This window comes from Bombina bombina, chromosome 12 (genome assembly GCF_027579735.1).
Source record: "Bombina bombina isolate aBomBom1 chromosome 12, aBomBom1.pri, whole genome shotgun sequence".
NCBI classification, from domain to species: domain Eukaryota; kingdom Metazoa; phylum Chordata; class Amphibia; order Anura; family Bombinatoridae; genus Bombina; species Bombina bombina.
Genome location: NC_069510.1, coordinates 28,524,835 through 28,547,114, shown reverse-complemented (window position 1 = coordinate 28,547,114; position 22,280 = coordinate 28,524,835). Strand labels below are relative to the sequence as shown.

At 41.2% G+C, this 22,280-nt stretch overlaps 1 protein-coding gene across 1 annotated transcript in view; it reads right to left on the bottom strand.

Moving 5' to 3' along the window:
* SEC16A (SEC16 homolog A, endoplasmic reticulum export factor) overlaps window positions 1–22,280 on the bottom strand; it is a 148,724-nt gene that overhangs the window by 87,080 nt on the left and 39,364 nt on the right. Inside the window, exons 5-11 of the mRNA XM_053695421.1 lie at window positions 14,822–14,957; window positions 13,714–13,903; window positions 13,450–13,630; window positions 12,022–12,164; window positions 10,761–10,822; window positions 10,492–10,630; window positions 9,643–9,882 (exon numbers count right to left, since the gene is read on the bottom strand). Coding sequence (XP_053551396.1) covers window positions 9,643–9,882; window positions 10,492–10,630; window positions 10,761–10,822; window positions 12,022–12,164; window positions 13,450–13,630; window positions 13,714–13,903; window positions 14,822–14,957 — 1,091 coding nt within the window. The remainder of the gene's footprint in view (window positions 1–9,642; window positions 9,883–10,491; window positions 10,631–10,760; window positions 10,823–12,021; window positions 12,165–13,449; window positions 13,631–13,713; window positions 13,904–14,821; window positions 14,958–22,280) is intronic.

Below are 22,280 nucleotides of genomic sequence, written 5' to 3'. Positions count from 1 at the left end.
CCATCCCTTGTTCTCTTATTGGAACTGGATGAATCACTCCCATCTTTAACAGGTCGTCTACACAATGTAAGAATGCCTGTCTTTTTATTTGGTTTGAAGATAATTGAGACCTGTGGAACCTTCCCCTTGGGGGTAGTTCCTTGAATTCCAGGAGATAACCTTGAGAAACTATTTCTAGCGCCCAAGGATCCTGAACATCTCTTGCCCAAGCCTGAGCAAAGAGAGAAAGTCTGCCCCCCACCAGATCCGGTCCCGGATCGGGGGCCATCCCTTCATGCTGTTTTGGTAGCAGTGGTAGGCTTCTTGGCCTGCTTACCCTTGTTCCAGCCTTGCATTGGTCTCCAGGCTGGTTTGGGTTGTGAAGTATTACCCTCTTGCTTAGAGGATGTAGAATTAGAGGCTGGTCCGTTTCTGCGAAAGGGACGAAAATTAGGCTTATTTTTAGCCTTAAAAGACCTATCCTGTGGGAGGGCGTGGCCCTTTCCCCCAGTGATGTCTGAAATAATCTCTTTCAAATCAGGTCCAAATAATGTTTTACCCTTGAAAGGGATGTTAAGCAATTTTGTCTTGGAAGACACATCCGCTGACCAAGACTTTAGCCAAAGCGCTCTGCGCGCCACGATAGCAAACCCTGAATTTTTCGCCGCTAATCTAGCTAATTGCAAAGCGGCATCTAAAATAAAAGAGTTAGCCAATTTAAGTGCTTGAACTCTGTCCATAACCTCCTCATACAAAGATTCTTTATTGAGCGACTTTTCTAGTTCCTCGAACCAGAAACACGCTGCCGTAGTGACAGGAACAATGCATGAAATTGGTTGTAGAAGGTAACCTTGCTGAACAAAAATCTTTTTAAGCAAACCCTCTAATTTTTTATCCATAGGATCTTTGAAAGCACAACTATCTTCGATAGGAATAGTAGTGCGTTTGTTTAGAGTAGAAACCACCCCCTCGACCTTGGGGACTGTCTGCCATAAGTCCTTTCTGGGGTCGACTATAGGAAATAATTTCTTAAATATAGGGGGGGGGGACAAAAGGTATGCCGGGCCTTTCCCACTCTTTATTTACTATGTCCGCCACCCGCTTGGGTATAGGAAAAGCGTCGGGGGGCACCGGAACTTCTAGGAACTTGTCCATCTTACATAATTTCTCTGGAATGACCAAATTGTCACAATCATCCAGAGTAGATAATACCTCCTTAAGCAGTGCGCAGAGATGTTCTAATTTAAATTTAAAATGTCACAACATCAGGTTCAGCTTGTTGAGAAATTTTACCTGAATCTGAAATTTCTCCCTCAGACAAAACCTCCCTCATGGCCCCTTCAGATTGGTGTGAGGGTATGTCAGAACAGTTATCATCAGCGTCCTCTTGCTCTTCAGTGTTTAAAACAGAGCAATCGCGCTTTCTCTGATAAGTAGGCATTTTGGATAAAATGTTTGCTATAGAGTTATCCATTACAGCCGTTAATTGTTGCATGGTAATAAGAATTGGCGCACTAGATGTACTAGGGGCCTCTTGTGTGGGCAAAACTGATGTAGACACAGAAGGGGATGATGTAGTATCATTTTTACTCCCCTCATTTGAGGAATCATCTTGGGCAATATCATTATCTGTGGCATTGCTGTCCCTACTTTGTTTGGACACTATTGCACAATTATCACATAAATTTAAATGGGGAGACACCTTGGCTTTCATACATATAGAACATAGCTTATCTGATGGTACAGACATGTTAAACAGGCTTAAACTTGTCAACAAAGCACAAAAAACGTTTTAAAATAAAACCGTTACTGTCACTTTAAATTTCAAACTGAAAACACTTTATTACTGAATATGTGAAAAAGTATGAAGGAATTGTTCAAAATTCACCAAAATTTCACCACAGTGTCTTAAAGCATTAAAAGTATTGCACACCAAATTTCAGAGCTTTAACCCTTAAATTAACGGAACCGGAGCCGTTTTTACATTTAACCCCTATACAGTCCCAGCTATATGCTTTGCTGAGAACCAACCAAGCCCAGAGGGGAATACGATACCAAATGATGCCTTCTATAAGCTTTTTCAGTGATTCTTAGCTCCTCACACATGCATCTGCATGCCTTGCTCTCCAAAAACAACTGCGCATTAGTGGCGCGAAAATGAGGCTCTGTCTATAACTAGAAAAGGCCCCCATCTGAAAAAGGTGTCCAACACAGTGCCTGCCGTTTTTCTAAACAATCCCCAAGATTATAATAACCATTAATAGTTAGAATCTGCAAAATATGCCTAGCAAAGCAATCGTTTTAGCCCAGAAAAATGTCTACCAGTTTTTTAAGCCCTTATGAAGCCCTTTATTCTTTTATTTAACTAAGAAAATGGCTTACCGGTCCCCATAAGGGGAAATGACAGCCTTCCAGCATTACATAGTCTTGTTAGAAATATGGCCAGTCATACCTTAAGCAGAAAAGTCTGCCAACTGTTTCCCCCAACTGAAGTTACTTCATCTCAACAGTCCTGTGTGGAAACAGCAATCGATTTTAGTAACTTCTGCTAAAATCATCTTCCTCTTACAAACAGAAATCTTCATCTTTTTTCTGTTTCAGAGTAAATAGTACATACCAGCACTATTTTAAAATAACAAACACTTGATAGAAGAATAAAAACTACATTTAAACACCAAAAAACTCTTAACCATCTCCGTGGAGATGTTGCCTGTGCAACGGCAAAGAGAATGACTGGGGTGGGCGGAGCCTAGGAGGGATCATGTGACCAGCTTTGCTGGGACTCTTTGCCATTTCCTGTTGGGGAAGAGAATATCCCACAAGTAAGGATGACGCCGTGGACCGGACACACCTATGTTGGAGAAATTGTATGCACTTAACAATGCAAAAACAAAAATTGTGTTTAGTGTCCCTTTAATAAAGAGAGTGTTTAAAACATTTCTTTACAAAATCGTTTAACTGTAACACAAACATACCGCCCGAGTATGTTTACCTAATCTACATTGGTAAGGCTAATAATGGACAGATTTAAATTAACTCCTGCACTGATCAAGCAATCACTAGCTACATAAAGGAGGGTCTGGGATATGAATTCCATAGAATGCGCTTCCGCCTCTCTGGGGGAAGTAGAGAAGAAAAAACAAATATCAGATTGAATTTACTGACAAAATAAAGAATAAAAATGAACTGCAATCCCCCCCTCCCCCATCTGTGAATAAAACATAATTTATGCTTACCTGATAAATTCCTTTCTTCTGTAGTGTGATCAGTCCACGGGTCATCATTACTTCTGGGATATTACTCCTCCCCAACAGGAAGTGCAAGAGGATTCACCCAGCAGAGCTGCATATAGCTCCTCCCCTCTACGTCACTCCCAGTCATTCGACCAAGGACCAACGAGAAAGGAGAAGCCAAGGGTGTAGTGGTGACTGGAGTATAATTTAAAAAATATTTACCTGCCTTAAAAAAAAAAACAGGGCGGGCCGTGGACTGATCACACTACAGAAGAAAGGAATTTATCAGGTAAGCATAAATTATGTTTTCTTCTGTTAAGTGTGATCAGTCCACGGGTCATCATTACTTCTGGGATACCAATACCAAAGCAAAAGTACACGGATGACGGGAGGGATAGGCAGGCTCTTTATACAGAAGGAACCACTGCCTGAAGAACCTTTCTCCCAAAAATAGCCTCCGAAGAAGCAAAAGTGTCAAATTTGTAAAATTTGGAAAAAGTATGAAGCGAAGACCAAGTTGCAGCCTTGCAAATCTGTTCAACAGAGGCCTCATTCTTGAAGGCCCAAGTGGAAGCCACAGCTCTAGTAGAATGAGCTGTAATTCTTTCAGGAGGCTGCTGTCCAGCAGTCTCATAAGCTAAACGTATTATGCTACGAAGCCAAAAGGAAAGAGAGGTAGCAGAAGCCTTTTGACCTCTCCTCTGACCAGAGTAAACGACAAACAGAGAAGACGTTTGTCGAAATTCCTTAGTTGCCTGTAAGTAAAATTTTAGGGCACAAACTACGTCCAGATTGTGCAGTAGACGTTCCTTCTTCGAAGAAGGATTTGGACACAAAGAAGGAACAACAATCTCTTGATTGATATTCCTGTTAGTGACTACCTTAGGTAAGAACCCAGGTTTAGTACGCAGAACTACCTTATCCGAATGAAAAATCAAATAAGGAGAATCACAATGTAAGGCTGATAACTCAGAGACTCTTCGAGCCGAGGAAATAGCCATTAAAAATAGAACTTTCCAAGATAACAACTTTATATCAATGGAATGAAGGGGTTCAAACGGAACGCCCTGTAAAACGTTAAGAACAAGGTTTAAGCTCCATGGCGGAGCAACAGTTTTAAACACAGGCTTAATCCTGGCCAAAGCCTGACAAAAAGCCTGAACGTCTGGAACTTCTGACAGACGTTTGTGTAACAGAATGGACAGAGCTGAAATCTGTCCCTTTAATGAACTAGCAGATAAACCCTTTTCTAAACCTTCTTGTAGAAAAGACAATATCCTAGGAATCCTAACCTTACTCCAAGAGTAACCTTTGGATTCACACCAATATAGGTATTTACGCCATATCTTATGGTAAATCCTTCTGGTAACAGGCTTCCTAGCCTGTATTAAGGTATCAATAACTGACTCAGAAAACCCACGTCTTGATAAAATCAAGCGTTCAATTTCCAAGCAGTCAGCTTCAGAGAAGTTAGATTTTGATGTTTGAAAGGACCCTGTATCAGGAGATCCTGTTTCAGAGGTAGAGACCAAGGTGGACAGGATGACATGTCCACCAGGTCTGCATACCAAGTCCTGCGTGGCCATGCAGGTGCTATTAGAATCACTGATGCTCTCTCCTGTTTGATTCTGGCAATCAATCGAGGAAGCATCGGGAAGGGTGGAAACACGTAAGCCATCCTGAAGTCCCAAGGTGCTGTCAGGGCATCTATCAGGACTGCTCCTGGATCCCTGGATCTGGACCCGTAACGAGGAAGCTTGGCGTTCTGTCGAGACGCCATGAGATCTATCTCTGGTTTGCCCCAACGTCGAAGTATTTGGGCAAAGACCTCCGGATGAAGCTCCCACTCCCCCGGATGAAAAGTCTGACGACTTAAGAAATCCGCCTCCCAGTTCTCCACTCCCGGAATGTGGATTGCTGACAGGTGGCAAGAGTGAGATTCTGCCCAGCGAATTATCTTTGATACTTCCATCATTGATAGGGAGCTTCTTGTCCCTCCCTGATGGTTGATGTAAGCTACCGTCGTGATGTTGTCCGACTGAAACCTGATGAACCCCAGAGTTGTCAACTGGGGCCAAGCCAGGAGGGCATTGAGAACTGCTCTCAATTCCAGAATGTTTATTGGCAGGAGACTCTCCTCCTGACTCCATTGTCCCTGAGCTTTCAGAGAATTCCAGACGGCACCCCAACCTAGAAGGCTGGCGTCTGTTGTTACAATTGTCCAGTCTGGTCTGCTGAATGGCATCCCCCTGGACAGATGTGGCCGAGAAAGCCACCATAGAAGAGAATTTCTGGTCTCTTGATCCAGATTCAGAGGAGGGGACAAATCTGAGTAATCCCCATTCCACTGACTTAGCATGCACAGTTGCAGTGGTCTGAGGTGTAAGCGAGCAAAGGGAACAATGTCCATTGCCGCTACCATTAAGCCGATTACCTCCATGCATTGAGCCACTGACGGGTGTTGAATGGAATGAAGGGTGCGGCAAGCACTTTGAAGTCTTGTTAACCTGTCCTCTGTCAGGTAAATCTTCATTTCTACAGAATCTATAAGAGTCCCCAGGAAGGGAACTCTTGTGAGTGGAACGAGTGAACTTTTCTTTTCGTTCACCTTCCATCCATGTGACCTTAGAAAAGCCAGTACTAACTCTGTATGAGACTTGGCAGTTTGAAAGCTTGAAGCTTGTATCAGAATGTCGTCTAGGTACGGAGCTACCGAGATTCCCTGCGGTCTTAGTACCGCCAGAAGAGCACCCAGAACCTTTGTGAAGATTCTTGGAGCTGTAGCCAATCCGAATGGAAGAGCTACAAACTGGTAATGCCTGTCTAGGAAGGCAAACCTTAGATACCGGTAATGATCTTTGTGAATCGGTATGTGAAGGTAAGCATCCTTTAAATCCACTGTGGTCATGTACTGACCCTTTTGGATCATGGGTAAAATTGTCCGAATAGTCTCCATTTTGAACGATGGAACTCTTAGGAATTTGTTTAGGATCTTTAAATCCAGGATTGGTCTGAAAGTTCCCTCTTTTTTGGGAACCACAAATAGATTTGAGTAAAACCCTTGTCCCTGTTCCGACCGTGGAACTGGATGGATTACTCCCATTAACAAAAGTTCTTGTACGCAGCGTAGAAACGCCTCTTTCTTTGTTTGGTTTGTTGACAACCTTGACAGATGAAATCTCTCTCTTGGAGGAGAGAATTTGAAGTCCAGAAGGTATCCCTGAGATATTATCTCTAGCGCCCAGGGGTCCTGGACATCTCTTGCCCAAGCCTGGGCGAAGAGAGAAAGTCTGCCCCCCACTAGATCCGATCCCGGATCGGGGGCCCTCAATTCATGCTGTTTTAAGGGCAGCAGCAGGTTTCCTGGCCTGCTTGCCCTTGTTCCAAGACTGGTTAGGTCTCCAGCTTTGTCTGTAGCGAGCAACAGATCCTTCCTGTTTTGGAGCAGTGGAAGTTGATGCTGCTCCTGCTTTGAAATTCCGAAAGGAACGAAAATTAGACTGTCTAGCCTTAGATTTGGCTCTGTCTTGAGGCAGGGCGTGGCCCTTACCTCCTGTAATGTCAGCGATAATTTCTTTCAAACCGGGCCCAAATAAGGTCTGCCCTTTGAAAGGTATATTAAGTAATTTGGACTTAGAAGTTACATCAGCTGACCAGGATTTTAGCCACAGTGCTCTGCGCGCCTGAATGGCGAATCCGGAATTCTTAGCCGTAAGTTTAGTTAAATGTACTACGGCTTCCGAAATGAATGAATTAGCTAGCTTAAGGATTCTAAGCCTGTCCGTAATGTCGTCCAGAGTAGCTGAACTAAGGTTGTCTTCCAGAGACTCAATCCAGAATGCCGCTGCAGCCGTGACCGGCGCAATGCATGCAAGGGGTTGCAATATAAAACCTTGTTGAACAAACATTTTCTTAAGGTAACCCTCTAACTTTTTATCCATTGGATCTGAAAAGGCACAGCTATCCTCCACCGGGATAGTGGTACGCTTAGCTAAAGTAGAAACTGCTCCCTCCACCTTAGGGACCGTTTGCCATAAGTCCCGTGTGGTGGTGTCTATTGGAAACATCTTTCTAAATATCGGAGGGGGTGAGAACGGCACACCGGGTCTATCCCACTCCTTAGTAATAATTTCAGTTAGTCTCTTAGGAATAGGAAAAACGTCAGTACTTGTTGGTACAGCAAAATATTTATCCAACCTACACATTTTCTCTGGTATTGCAACTGTGTTACAATCATTCAGAGCCGCTAACACCTCCCCTAGTAATACACGGAGGTTTTCCAGCTTAAATTTAAAATTTGAAATATCTGAATCCAATCTGTTTGGATCAGAACCGTCAGCCGCAGAATGAAGCTCTCCGTCCTCATGTTCTGCAAGTTGTGACGCAGTATCTGACATGGCCCTAGCATTATCAGCGCACTCTGTTCTCACCCCAGAGTGATCACGCTTGCCTCTTAGCTCTGGTAATTTAGCCAAAACCTCAGTCATAACAGTAGCCATATCTTGTAATGTTATTTGTAATGGCCGCCCGGATGTACTGGGCGCCACAATATCGCGCACCTCCCGAGCGGGAGATGCAGGTACTGTCACGTGAGGCGAGTTAGTCGGCATAACTCTCCCCTCGTTGTTTGGTGAAATTTGTTCAATTTGTACAGATTGACTTTTATTTAAAGTAGCATCAATACAGTTAGTACATAAATTTCTATTGGGCTCCACTTTGGCGTTAGCACAAATAGTACAGGTCTCATCCTCTGAATCAGACATGTTTAACACACTAGCAACTAAACTTGCAACTTGGAAATATTATTCAAGTAAAATACAATGAAAAACGTACTGTGCCTAAGAAGCACAGAAAGATATATGACAGTTGAAATCAATAAAATGAAAAGGTTACAGCATCAAACTTTGTAAAAACCAAACACAATTTTAGCAAAGGCTTGTTCCCATTAGCAAAGAATAACTAACCCTGATGGCATAAAAAAGTTAAAGAATAAACGTTTTTTTTTTTTTTGTTTTGTTTTATCACAGTCAACTACAATCTCACAGCTCTGTTGTGAAGATTACTTCCCTCAAACAAGCTTTGAAGACCCCTGAGTTCTGTAAGATGAACCGGAACATGCAGGAAAAAACAATGAGCTTCTGACTGAAATTTTTGATGCGTAGCAAAAGCGCCAAAAAAAAGGCCCCTCCCCCTCACACACAACAGTGAGAGAGATCAGTAAACTGTCAGAATTAGATCAAGCAACTGCCAAGTGGAAAAATAGTGCCCAAACATTTTATTCACCCAGTACCTCAGAAAATGAAAACGATTTTACATTCCAGCAAAAACGTTTAACATAAATTAAGAGTTATTAAAAAGCCTGTTGCTTGCAAATAGGCTAAAGTCTTATATACACAGTGTAATTCCAGTGAAGTACCATTCCCCAGAATACTCAAACGTAAAATATACATACATGATATTATATTGGTATGGCAGGATTTTCTCATCAATTCCATTGTCAGAAAATAAAAGCTGCTACATACCTCTTTGCAGATTAATCTGCCCGCTGTCCCCTGATCTGAAGTTTACCTCTCCTCAGATGGCCGAGAAACAGCAATATGATCTTAACTACTCCGGCTAAAATCATAGAAAAAACTCTGGTAGATTCTTCTTCAAACTCTACCAGAGAAGGAATAACACACTCCGGTGCTATTAAAAATAACAAACTTTTGATTGAAGAAATAAAACTAAATAAAATCACCATAGTCCTCTCACACATCCTATCTAGTCGTTGGGTGCAAGAGAATGACTGGGAGTGACGTAGAGGGGAGGAGCTATATGCAGCTCTGCTGGGTGAATCCTCTTGCACTTCCTGTTGGGGAGGAGTAATATCCCAGAAGTAATGATGACCCGTGGACTGATCACACTTAACAGAAGAAATAAGCATTTTATATGAGATTTGTCAGTCTTGATCTAACTAATTTGTATTAAGAGTTACTGACTCTTTGACTGCTGATTTTTCAACTTTTACTGCACTATTTAAGATGGTTAGTGGGTATTTGGGTGTTTAAAATTATTTTCCACCCAGAAAAAAGTAAAATCATTATTTATATTTACCGTCCCTTTAAATATACGTGCTCATAACTGTGAAAATTATTGGTACTAAAATAAATAAGTTCTAATAATGTACATGAAAGAACAGCAGTTACTGCATCAATAATTTTTAGTTAATGTGTTCAGATTAGTCCCAGGACACTACTGCTCATTGGCTGATACTAACAACTCAAACAGAATAAAAAAAGATTTTAGCCACCACAGGAAGATCTATTAAAAAAAAAAAAAAAAAAAAAAAAAAAAAAGAAGTAATTTATTTTGAAACATTCTATATTAGATGGTAGAGAGAACATTTTGATGTATCAAGACTGTTCAAATAAAGAATCCATTTAAATACCTTTTTACGTCCAAAAAGAAGCAGCTCTCTGAACCTCTCTGTTTCTTTCTCCAGATTGTTTCCAATGGTCGGAAGGGTATCTGTGAGGAAGGACAGCTGAGATGCTACAGACTCCTCCTCTTGCTCCAGTGGCTCATTGCTGAAATCTATTAAGTTTGCTTCGTTGGGCGACTTGCCAGGCAACCACACAGTTTTATGGTCTTTCAGCAGCAGGTCAGCAATATCTGTGCCTACAACAGTCTGCAATGGTAGAGCAAGTAACATGTTTAAAAAAAACACAAAAAGGGGATGTATTTATTAAATCCATAGTGACTAAAATTTTTGAAAGCTACACTGAGCACTAGGATAAGTTATTGACTATTGGTTCTCTGACTCACATGAAACTTTGTATTCATACAGTACATAAGCACAGATTTTACAATCAGGTTGACTGCAAGAATTGGGGGGGGGGGTGTATATGTATATATAGATACAGAAAGACAAAGCTGGGATTTTTTTTATTTTTGTTGGCGTAGTCGGCAGGATTCAAATGCGAAAAAAATGTTTTTATAAAAAAAAACCAAAAAAAAAAACTCTCAAATGCGAAAATAAAAGTACAAAAAATGACCATCGTTTGTGTAATATAAAAAGGTTGAGGCAAAGATGCATATTGTGGGCTTAGAAAGTAGACATTTAAAAAATACACGGAGCATTTTAAAACTAATTTACAATATATGCACCATATATCTATAAATACAATTATGATTACTATATTTCTATCATTACACTCAATAGTATAACTAATACATTTATCCCCATTCACCTACATCTAATGAGATATATAACCATAAATCAAATATAAAAACTCACCCCATTTTGCCTGCAGAGTAATACAATAAAATCCCACAGCAAACACACAGATTCCTGGTCAATCAGGTTATCATTCTGCAAACATTCCTTTGCTTTGTTATGTGCAAAAGTAATCACATCTACTTTGTGAGTTTCATCTCTGCAAGTGAAGGGACAAAAAAAAATCCTATGCTAAAAGCTATACTTGAAAATGAAACATATATACATAGCACTAGATGATAATTGCACATTTACAATTTAACACATTTTTTAAAGTAGTCAAAACCTACTTCACCAAGGGACCAGGAAATGTCCTCAGCTGTTCTTGCTCGGGGCAGTGCTGTAACATGACCTGCAAGATAAGATGGGGTCAGATTCTCTGCATCCTTACTGAAACAAATAAAGATATACAACAATATATAAAGGTTGTTAAACTATGTATATTATAATACATATATGCACAGAGGTGTATGAGAAAATACATGGGTAAAAAAGGCAACTAATAAACAATTCTAAAGAGTGAAGCTAGAAACAGAATTTCTTAAAGTATAAAAAGAAAATGTAGATAGAGCTGTAATAAAAGTATCTGCAAATAGATCAAGCCCATACATTAAAGTGATGGTAAAACCAAAACGTATAACAAACGTTAGGATTTACCATCAGTAAAAATAAAACCGTTTCCGTTTTGTTTACTAAAAAATGCTGTTAAACTCACCCCATAGCTCGTTGCAAGTATATTGATAACTCAGCGCCTCCGGCCTCCCACTGCACTTCAATGAGTTGACGTTTCCACCTCTAAACCAATAGCCGTGCGTGTCAGCTGTTGGTTGAGAGGTGGAAACATCACCTCACCGGAGAAGAGCACTGTGCCGTGGGAGGCCGGAAGCACTGAATTATCAATATACTTGCCACACAGCTAGGGCGAGTTTAAAAGCGTTTTTTTAGTAAACAATGACAGAAACTAATGTTTATTTTTTGTAAAGGTAAATCCTAACGTTTGTTATACGCTTGGATTTACCATCACTTTAAGTCTGCTCAAAAGTTGCAATGCACTACTGGGAGCTAGATGAACACATCTGGTGAACCAATGACAAGAGGCATATGTGTGTAGCCATCGGTCACCAGCTAGCTCCCAGTAGTGAATTGCTGCTCCTGAAGCTACATGTAAAATTTTTCAACAAAGGAAATAAAGAGAATGAAGCAAAAGTCAAACAGAAGTAAAGAAAAGTATATTAAAATTGCACGCTCTATTTCAGTGTTTCTCCACACCGGTCTTCAAGTACCCCCAACAGGTCAGATTTTCATTATAACAGAACCAGTGCACAGGTGAAGTAATCAGCTGATCAGTAACCAAGGTTACTAACCTGCTTTCACCCATCAGCTGATTATTTCACCTGTGCACTGGTTCAGCTATAATGAAAAGCTGACCTGTTGGGAGTACTTGAGGAAACAATGCTAAATTTGATCTATGCGAGTTTAATTTTGACATTCATACCCGTTAATAATGCCAAACACCCAGCAAGCTGTTTAACAAGCAGACAGATATTTTACCTCCATATTGTGGATCTCAACTAAAGCGGGCTGCCCGTCTGAAGGCAAGTTGGGAAGCACTTTGATTAAATGCCCACCAGGTCCAAACCTGGCACAGACGTGTGGACTTCCAAACTTTTCTGGGGTCAAAGATCTAGAGGGAACTAGAAACAAAGAAAACTGTAGATAATACCCCACAAAAGTGTTTCTACATAGTATACAACTGCAGTTGGTTACCATAGAAGAGGATACCTGTGAGGTTTGGTATTCACTGTACATCATTGTGCTTTTTATGCCGTAATAATTGCTACAACTAAACTACATAAACTAATAGAATAATAATGAATATATATATATATTTGAAAAAAGCATATTTGATTTAAAGGTTGATACCATTAGCACAAAGTTGAAAAAAGAAAATCTCAACACAGTGAAGGTTTAATCATTAACAGAACATACATTTACATTATTTCCTTGCATGCACTTTGATCTGCATTAGATTAACTGTATAGATTATCACATTTATATATCAGAGTACTGCACATTCCTGAAATGCAGATCATGAACTTAACATTTTTAAAAAGTAAGGGTGGTAACACAAGCAAAAGCTGCTCTTAAAAAAAAAAAAAAAAAAAAAACCCCACTATTTCAACTGAAATCCAATAGATTTTCATTATTTATTTTGTCCCCTTTCCCTGTAATATGAAATTGTGAGCTTTTCAGTTCCCGTTAGAAATGGAAGTGCAGATTATGGTTATATTCCACAAAAGACACAACCATTGGCTGCACACTCTAGTGACCTATTTATAACTGCCTCTAATTGGCCAAAGCAGAGAAGGTAACCTAAGTTACAACATGGCAGCTCCCATTGTTTTATAGACACTAAAACTTTATACTTATTTTGTAAATATTTAAACCTTTGAAACTTTAAAAAATACATCTACATGTTATTCTCAGACTAATTTCATCTTTAAATGCACCATTCCATCTAGCATTTGTTTAGTGTTTAAATGTCCCTTAAAAGGTCACTTTACTTAAAATGTTTCAAGCAATAGTCTTGAACCTGTAAAAGGATATCCTGATGCAAAAATTACATGCTCTAAATGTATTTTAGTTTTCTTTGTTTTTAATCATTGTAAAGGGGTTAAACATATATGCAAAGTCATTTTGCATTGCAGCTCCAGAGTAAGAAACCACTGGTGAGCAAATCAGAAGTGACATTCACACAAATGTCAATCTCTACCCATAATCTATTCTGGAACTGTAAAGCCTGTGAATACTAAAATAGGCTTTACATATGTGTTTAATCCCTTTGTGATACTAAGCTACAAATGCTAAAATGACATGTTCAAACAAATTACAGAGACAATCCAAAAATAAGAGCACAAAAAATACCCCTCCCACCCCACCAACAGGTTAAAAAAAAAAAATTAACATTAATGTAGGTACCTGGTTCTTCAGCCTGCCACTCCGTATTGCTTGTGTATCCAAAAGAATAGGGGTCTAGTGACTGCTGGGTGCTGTAGTTGTTGGGATACATGCTGTATGTATAGTCAGTAACATTAGGGTTCGGCAACTGTGGATCATACACATTTGCTGGGAGACCTGGCTGGCTATTGTATATCTGGCTCTAAAAAATAAAAAGTTGTTTAAGTAAATTGCCGATAATGGGCTTCTATAATGAGTTGGTCAGAGAATGTGGCACAAACTCACGTGCTGGGAATGTGAACTAAAACTGCTTCTTCGACTGTGCGAGCTATGCACACTATGGGCAGAATGCTCGCTGTGAACACTACGTCTGTCAAAGTCATCCTTTGCCATATCTCTTCGTGGTTCAATTTCATCATCAAAGCCACCAACATAGCGGGGATCATACTGCCAACGATCTTCATATACGTTATACCTATAACCAGATTTACACGAGGTATAGTCGTACACGAAAAGCAAACATGGTAAATTATCTACGTAAAGCGCATAGTGACTGAGTAACTCCTTCTGCGGAAATCATTTGTATTATAAAAATTAGGTTTCATAATTAAGGTTTTAAGAAGTGGCACGCGCACGCATTTGCCATTTTACAACTTTGAGGCAATTCAAAATATTGCTTCTTGTTTAAGTACTATGTAAACACATTTCCTGCTAAATGTAAAAGTTAAGTGGAATAATCTTGCTGTGCGCAGTTGATAGTCTGTCTGCACAACTACTATGGCCTCAAATAGTCTTAGTGTAGTATTAAAGGGACAGTCAACACTAATATTGTTATTGTTTAAAAAGATAGACAACACCTTTACTACCCATTCCCCAGCTTTGCACAACCAACATTGTTTTATTAATATACTTAATAACATTTAAACCTCTAAATGTCTGCCCGTTTCTAAGCCACTACAGACAGCCTCTTATCACATGCTTTATTTGCTTTTCACAACAGGAGACTGCTAGTTCATGTGGGCCATATATATAACATTGTGCTCACACCCGTGGGTTGTGCACAACACAGCTAAAATGCAAGTCAATATATAATAAATAAAGAGTCATGTGATCATGGGGCTGTCAGAAGAGGCTTAGATACAAGATAATCACAGAGGTAAAAAGTGTATTTATATAACTGTGTTGGTTATGCAAAACTGGAGAATGGGTAATAAAGGGATTATCTATATTGTTAAACAACAAAAATTTGAGTTGACTGTCGCTTTAATTCTAAATGAACTGACTTTTCCTTTTAATCAAACAGATGGCACTGCCATGAAAGTGCTAAAATGACTGTACCGTTTCTAACCATGTACACACAAAACTAAACGTTTGTGCATCAGATAAAGCTAACCTGCTTGGATAGTTGTATGAGGCCTTCTGCTGGTACGGGTCCTCAGCGTTACCATAGGCATAACCCCAATAGTTTGTTTGGGAATCTCTATAGCCAGGGTCATATGCTCCAGGATAGCGATCCCAGCGTGCCGGATCTAAGTGAAGAGAAATCTACTAGTAAGTGTATACAACCAATCTAAATGTAAAGTCACCATTCTACTTTTTTTTCCCCTTTCATGATTCACATACAGCAGCAATTTTAAGCATCTTTCTACTTACTCCTATTATCATTTTTTCTTTGTTCTCTTGCTATCTTTATTTGATAAATCAGGAATCTAAGCTAAGGAGCCGGCCCATTTTTGGTTCAGCATCTGGGTAGCGCTTGCTGATTGGTGGGTAAATAAAGATATCAAGAGAATGAAGAAAAAATGATAAAAATAGGAGTGAATTAGAAAGTTGCTTTAAAGTGAAGGTCAATTTTCATCAATGAGTGGCCGGTTTTTAAAAATACTTTTAAAAACAGGGGCACTTACATTGATGAAAATTAACATTGCACTGGATTTGCAAAGCCGGATCGCCGATCTCAGCCTCAGTTCCTCTGTACGGACGTCAGAAATGACGAAAACCGGCTTCCTCCAATCATGGCTTGCACCCTAGAGCGTCCAGCTCGTGATGCCTGGCTGTGATTGGAGGAAACCAGTTTCGTCATTGCTGTGGTCTACAGCAGGAAGAAGGAGGAGGGGGATCGTCGATCCGGCTTTGCAGGAGTAAAAGGTAAGTTTTTCTTCAAATCCAGTGCAATGTTAATTTTCAGCAATGAAAGTGCCCCTGTTTTTAAAAGTATTTTTAAAAACCGGGCACTCATTGATGAAAATTGAGCTTCACTTTAAAATTGCATGCTGTATCTGTCCCTTTAAAAAACATAATTTATGCTTACCTGATAAATGTATTTCTCTTGTAGTGTATCCAGTCCACGGATCATCCATTACTTATGGGATATTCTCCTTCCCAACAGGAAGTTGCAAGAGGATCACCCAAGCAGAGGTGCTATATAGCTCCTCCCCTCACATGTCATATCCAGTCATTCGACCGAAACAAGACAAGAAAGGAGAAACCATAGGGTGCAGTGGTGACTGTAGTTTAATTAAAATTTTAGACCTGCCTTAAAAGGACAGGGCGGGCCGTGGACTGGATACACTACAAGAGAAATACATTTATCAGGTAAGCATAAATTATGTTTTCTCTTGTTAAGTGTATCCAGTCCACGGATCATCCATTACTTATGGGATACCAATACCAAAGCTAAAGTACACGGATGATGGGAGGGACAAGGCAGGTACTTAAACGGAAGTGACCACTGCCTGTAAAAAAAAACACCTCTCTCCCAAAAATAGCCTCCGAAGAAGCAAAAGTATCAAATTTGTAAAATTTGGCAAAAGTGTGCAGTGAAGACCAAGTCGCATCCTTACATATCTGGTCAACAGAAGCCTCGTTCTTGAAGGCCCATGTGGAAGCCACAGCCCTAGTGGAGTGAGCTGTGATTCTTTCAGGAGGCTGCCGTCCGGCAGTCTCATAAGCCAATCGGATAATGCTTTTAAGCCAAAAGGAAAGAGAGGTAGAAGTCGCTTTTTGACCTCTCCTTTTACCAGAATAAACAACAAACAAGGAAGATGTTTGTCTGAAATGTTTAGTAGCCTCTAAATAGAATTTTAGAGCACGGACTACGTCCAAATTGTGTAACAAACGTTCCTTCTTTGAAACTGGATTCGGACACAAAGAAGGTACAACTATCTCCTGGTTAATATTTTTGTTAGAAACAACTTTCGGAAGAAAACCAGGCTTAGGACGCAAAACCACCTTACCTGCATGGAACACCAGATAGGGCGGAGAACACTGCAGAGCAGATAACTCTGAAACTCTTCTAGCAGAAGAAATTGCAACTAAAAACAAAACTTTCCAAGATAGTAACTTAATATCTATGGAATGTAAAGGTTCAAACGGAACCCCTTGAAGAACTGAAAGAACTAGATTTAGACTCCAGGGAGGAGTCAAAGGTCTGTAAACAGGCTTGATCCTAACCAGAGCCTGAACAAATGCTTGAACATCTGGCACGGCTGCCAGTCTTTTGTGAAGTAAAACAGATAAAGCAGAGATCTGTCCCTTTAGAGAACTTGCAGATAATCCTTTCTCCAAACCTTCTTGTAGAAAGGATAGAATCTTAGGAATTTTTATCTTGTTCCATGGGAATCCTTTGGATTCACACCAACAGATATATTTTTTCCATATTTTATGGTAAATTTTTCTAGTTACAGGCTTCCTAGCCTGAATCAGAGTATCTATTACAGAATCTGAAAACCCACGCTTTGATAAAATCAAGCGTTCAATCTCCAAGCCGTCAGTTGGAGGGAAACCAGATTCAGATGTTCGAATGGACCCTGAACAAGAAGGTCCTGTCTCAAAGGTAGCTTCCATGGTGGAGCCGATGACATATTCACCAGGTCTGCATACCAAGTCCTGCGTGGCCACGCAGGAGCTATCAAGATCACCGAGGCCCTCTCCTGATTGATCCTGGCTACCAGCCTGGGAATGAGAGGAAACGGTGGGAATACATAAGCTAGGTTGAAGGTCCAAGGTGCTACTAGTGCATCTACTAGAGTCGCCTTGGGATCCCTGGATCTGGACCCGTAGCAAGGAACCTTGAAGTTCTGACGAGACGCCATCAGATCCATGTCTGGAATGCCCCATAATTGAGTTATTTGGGCAAAGATTTCCGGATGGAGTTCCCACTCCCCCGGATGGAATGTCTGACGACTCAGAAAATCCGCTTCCCAATTTTCCACTCCTGGGATGTGGATCGCAGACAAGTGGCAGGAGTGATCCTCCGCCCATTGAATTATCTTGGTCACTTCTTTCATCGCCAGGGAACTCCTTGTTCCCCCCTGATGATTGATATATGCGACGGTCGTCATGTTGTCTGATTGAAACCTTATGAATTTGGCCTTTGCTAGTTGAGGTCAAGCTCTGAGAGCATTGAATATCGCTCTCAGTTCCAGAATGTTTATCGGAAGAAGAGACTCTTCCCGAGACCATAGACCCTGAGCTTTCAGGGATTCCCAGACCGCGCCCCAGCCCACTAGACTGGCGTCGGTCGTGACAATGACCCACTCTGGTCTGCGGAAGCTCATTCCCTGTGACAGATTGTCCAGGGTCAGCCACCAACGGAGTGAATCTCTGGTCTTTTGATCTACTTGAATCGTCGGAGACAAGTCTGTATAATCCCCATTCCACTGTCTGAGCATGCACAGTTGTAATGGTCTTAGATGAATTCGTGCAAAAGGAACTATGTCCATTGTTGCAACCATCAATCCTATTACTTCCATGCACTGCGCTATGGAAGGACGAGGAACAGAATGAAGTACTTGACAAGAGCTTAGAAGTTTTGATTTTCTGACCTCTGTCAGAAAAATCCTCATTTCTAAGGAATCTATTATTGTTCCCAAGAAGGGAACTCTTGTAGACGGGGACAGAGAACTTTTTTCTTTGTTCACCTTCCATCCGTGAGATCTGAGAAAGGCTAGGACGATGTCCGTATGAGCCTTTGCTTTTGACAGGGACGACGCTTGAATTAGGATGTTGTCCAAGTAAGGTACTACTGCAATGCCCCTTGGTCTTAGAACCGCAAGAAGGGACCCTAGTACCTTTGTGAAAATCCTTGGAGCAGTGGCTAATCCGAATGGAAGTGCCACAAACTGGTAATGCTTGTCCAGAAAAGCGAACCTTAGGAACTGATGATGTTCCTTGTGGATAGGAATATGTAGGTACGCATCCTTTAAATCCACGGTAGTCATAAATTGACTTTCCGGGATGGTGGGTAGGATCGTTCGAATAGTTTCCATTTTGAACGATGGTACCCTGAGAAATTTGTTTAGGATCTTCAGATCCAAAATTGGTCTGAATGTTCCCTCTTTTTTGGGAACTATGAACAGATTGGAATAAAATCCCATTCCTTGTTCTCTTATTGGAACTGGATGTATCACTCCCATCTTTAACAGGTCTTCTACACAATGTAAGAATGCCTGTCTCTTTATTTGGTTTGAAGATAATTGAGACCTGTGGAACCTTCCCCTTGGGGGTAGTTCCTTGAATTCCAGGAGATAACCTTGAGAAACTATTTCTAGCGCCCAAGGATCCTGAACATCTCTTGCCCAAGCCTGAGCAAAGAGAGAGAGTCTGCCCCCCACTAGATCCGGTCCCGGATCGGGGGCTATCCCTTCATGCTGTTTTGGTAGCAGTGGTAGGCTTCTTGGCCAGCTTACCCTTGTTCCAGCCTTGCATTGGTTTCCAGGCTGGTTTGGGTTGTGAAGTTTTACCCTCTTGCTTAGAGGATGAAGAATTAGAGGCTGGTCCGTTTCTGCGAAAGGGACGAAAATTAGGCTTATTTTTAGCCTTAAAAGACCTATCCTGTGGGAGGGCGTGGCCCTTTCCCCCAGTGATGTCTGAAATAATCTCTTTCAAATCTGGTCCAAATAATGTTTTACCTTTGAAAGGAATGTTAAGCAATTTTGTCTTGGAAGACACATCCGCTGACCAAGACTTTAGCCAAAGCGCTCTGCGCGCCACGATAGCAAACCCTGAATTTTTCGCCGCTAATCTAGCTAATTGCAAAGCGGCATCTAAAACAAAAGAGTTAGCCAATTTAAGTGCTTGAACTCTGTCCATAACCTCCTCATACGAAGATTCTTTACTGAGCGACTTTTCTAGTTCCTCGAACCAGAAACACGCTGCCGTAGTGACAGGAACAATGCATGAAATTGGTTGTAGAAGGTAACCTTGCTGTACAAAAAACAGAATTTATGCTTACCTGATAAATTACTTTCTCCAACGGTGTGTCCGGTCCACGGCGTCATCCTTACTTGTGGGATATTCTCTTCCCCAACAGGAAATGGCAAAGAGTCCCAGCAAAGCTGGTCACATGATCCCTCCTAGGCTCCGCCCACCCCAGTCATTCGACCGACGGACAGGAGGAAATATATATAGGAGAAACCATATGATACCGTGGTGACTGTAGTTAGAGAAAATAATTCATCAGACCTGATTAAAAAACCAGGGCGGGCCGTGGACCGGACACACCGTTGGAGAAAGTAATTTATCAGGTAAGCATAAATTCTGTTTTCTCCAACATAGGTGTGTCCGGTCCACGGCGTCATCCTTACTTGTGGGAACCAATACCAAAGCTTTAGGACACGGATGAAGGGAGGGAGCAAATCAGGTCGCCTAAATGGAAGGCACCACAGCTTGCAAAACCTTTCTCCCAAAAATAGCCTCCGAAGAAGCAAAAGTATCAAATTTGTAAAATTTGGCAAAAGTGTGCAGTGAAGACCAAGTCGCTGCCTTACATATCTGGTCAACAGAAGCCTCATTCTTGAAGGCCCATGTGGAAGCCACAGCCCTAGTGGAGTGAGCTATGATTCTTTCAGGAGGCTGCCGTCCGGCAGTCTCATAAGCCAATCGGATAATGCTTTTAAGCTAAAAGGAAAGAGAGGTAGAAGTCGCTTTTTGACCTCTCCTTTTACCAGAATAAACAACAAACAAGGAAGATGTTTGTCTGAAATCTTTGGTAGCCTCTAAATAGAATTTTAGAGCACGGACTACGTCCAAATTGTGTAACAAACGTTCCTTCTTTGAAACTGGATTCGGACACAAAGAAGGTACAACTATCTCCTGGTTAATATTTTTGTTGGAAACAACTTTCGGAAGAAAACCAGGCTTAGTACGCAAAACCACCTTATCTGCATGGAACACCAGATAGGGCGGAGAACACTGCAGAGCAGATAACTCTGAAACTCTTCTAGCAGAAGAAATTGCAACCAAAAACAAAACTTTCCAAGATAATAACTTAATATCAACGGAATGTAAGGGTTCAAACGGAACCCCTTGAAGAACTGAAAGAACTAGATTTAAACTCCAGGGAGGAGTCAAAGGTCTATAAACAGGCTTGATCCTAACCAGAGCCTGAACAAATGCTTGAACCTCTGGCATAGCTGCCAGTCGTTTGTGTAGTAAGACAGATAAAGCAGAAATCTGTCCCTTAAGAGAACTTGCAGATAATCCTTTCTCCAAACCTTCTTGTAGAAAGGATAGAACCTTAGGAATCTTTATCTTGTTCCATGGCAATCCTTTGGATTCACACCAACAGATATATTTTTTCCATATTTTATGGTAAATTTTTCTAGTTACAGGCTTCCTAGCCTGAATCAGAGTATCTATTACAGAATCTGAAAATCCACGCTTTGATAAAATCAAGCGTTCAATCTCCAAGCCGTCAGCTGGAGGGAAACCAGATTCGGATGTTTGAATGGACCTTGAACAAGAAGGTCCTGTCTCAAAGGTAGCTTCCATGGTGGAGCCGATGACATATTCACCAGGTCTGCATACCAAGTCCTGTGTGGCCACGCAGGAGCTATCAAGATCACCGAAGCCCTCTCCTGAATGATCCTGGCTACCAGCCTGGGAATGAGAGGAAACGGTGGGAATACATAAGCTAGGTTGAAGGTCCAAGGTGCTACTAGTGCATCTACTAGAGTCGCCTTTGGATCCCTGGATCTGGACCCGTAGCAAGGAACCTTGAAGTTCTGACGAGACGCCATCAGATCCATGTCTGGAATGCCCCATAATTGAGTTATTTGGGCAAAGATTTCCGGATGGAGTTCCCACTCCCCCGGATTGAATGTCTGACGACTCAGAAAATCCGCTTCCCAATTTTCCACTCCTGGGATGTGGATTGCAGACAAGTGGCAGGAGTGATCCTCCGCCCATTTGAATTATTTTGGTCACTTCTTCCATCGCCAGGGAACTCCTTGTTCCCCCCTGATGATTGATATATGCAACAGTCGTCATGTTGTCTGATTGAAACCTTATGAATTTGGCCTTTGCTAGTTGAGGCCAAGCTTTGAGAGCATTGAATATCGCTCTCAGTTCCAGAATGTTTATCGGGAGAAGATATGCATAGTTGTAATGGTCTTAGATGAATTTGTGCAAAAGGAACTATGTCCATTGCTGCAACCATCAATCCTATTACTTCCATGCACTGCGCTATGGAAGGACGAAGAACAGAATGAAGTACTTGACAAGAGCTTAGAATTTTTGATTTTCTGACCTCTGTCAGAAAAATCCTCATTTCTAAGGAATCTATTATTGTTCCCAAGAAGGGAACTCTTGTTGACGGGGACAGAGAACTTTTTTCTTTGTTCACCTTCCATCCGTGAGATCTGAGAAAGGCTAGGACGATGTCCGTATGAGCCTTTGCTTTTGACAGAGACGACGCTTGAATCAGGATGTCGTCCAAGTAAGGTACTACTGCAATGCCCCTTGGTCTTAGAACCGCTAGAAGGGACCCTAGTACCTTTGTGAAAATCCTTGGAGCAGTGGCTAATCCGAATGGAAGTGCCACAAACTGGTAATGCTTGTCCAGAAAAGCG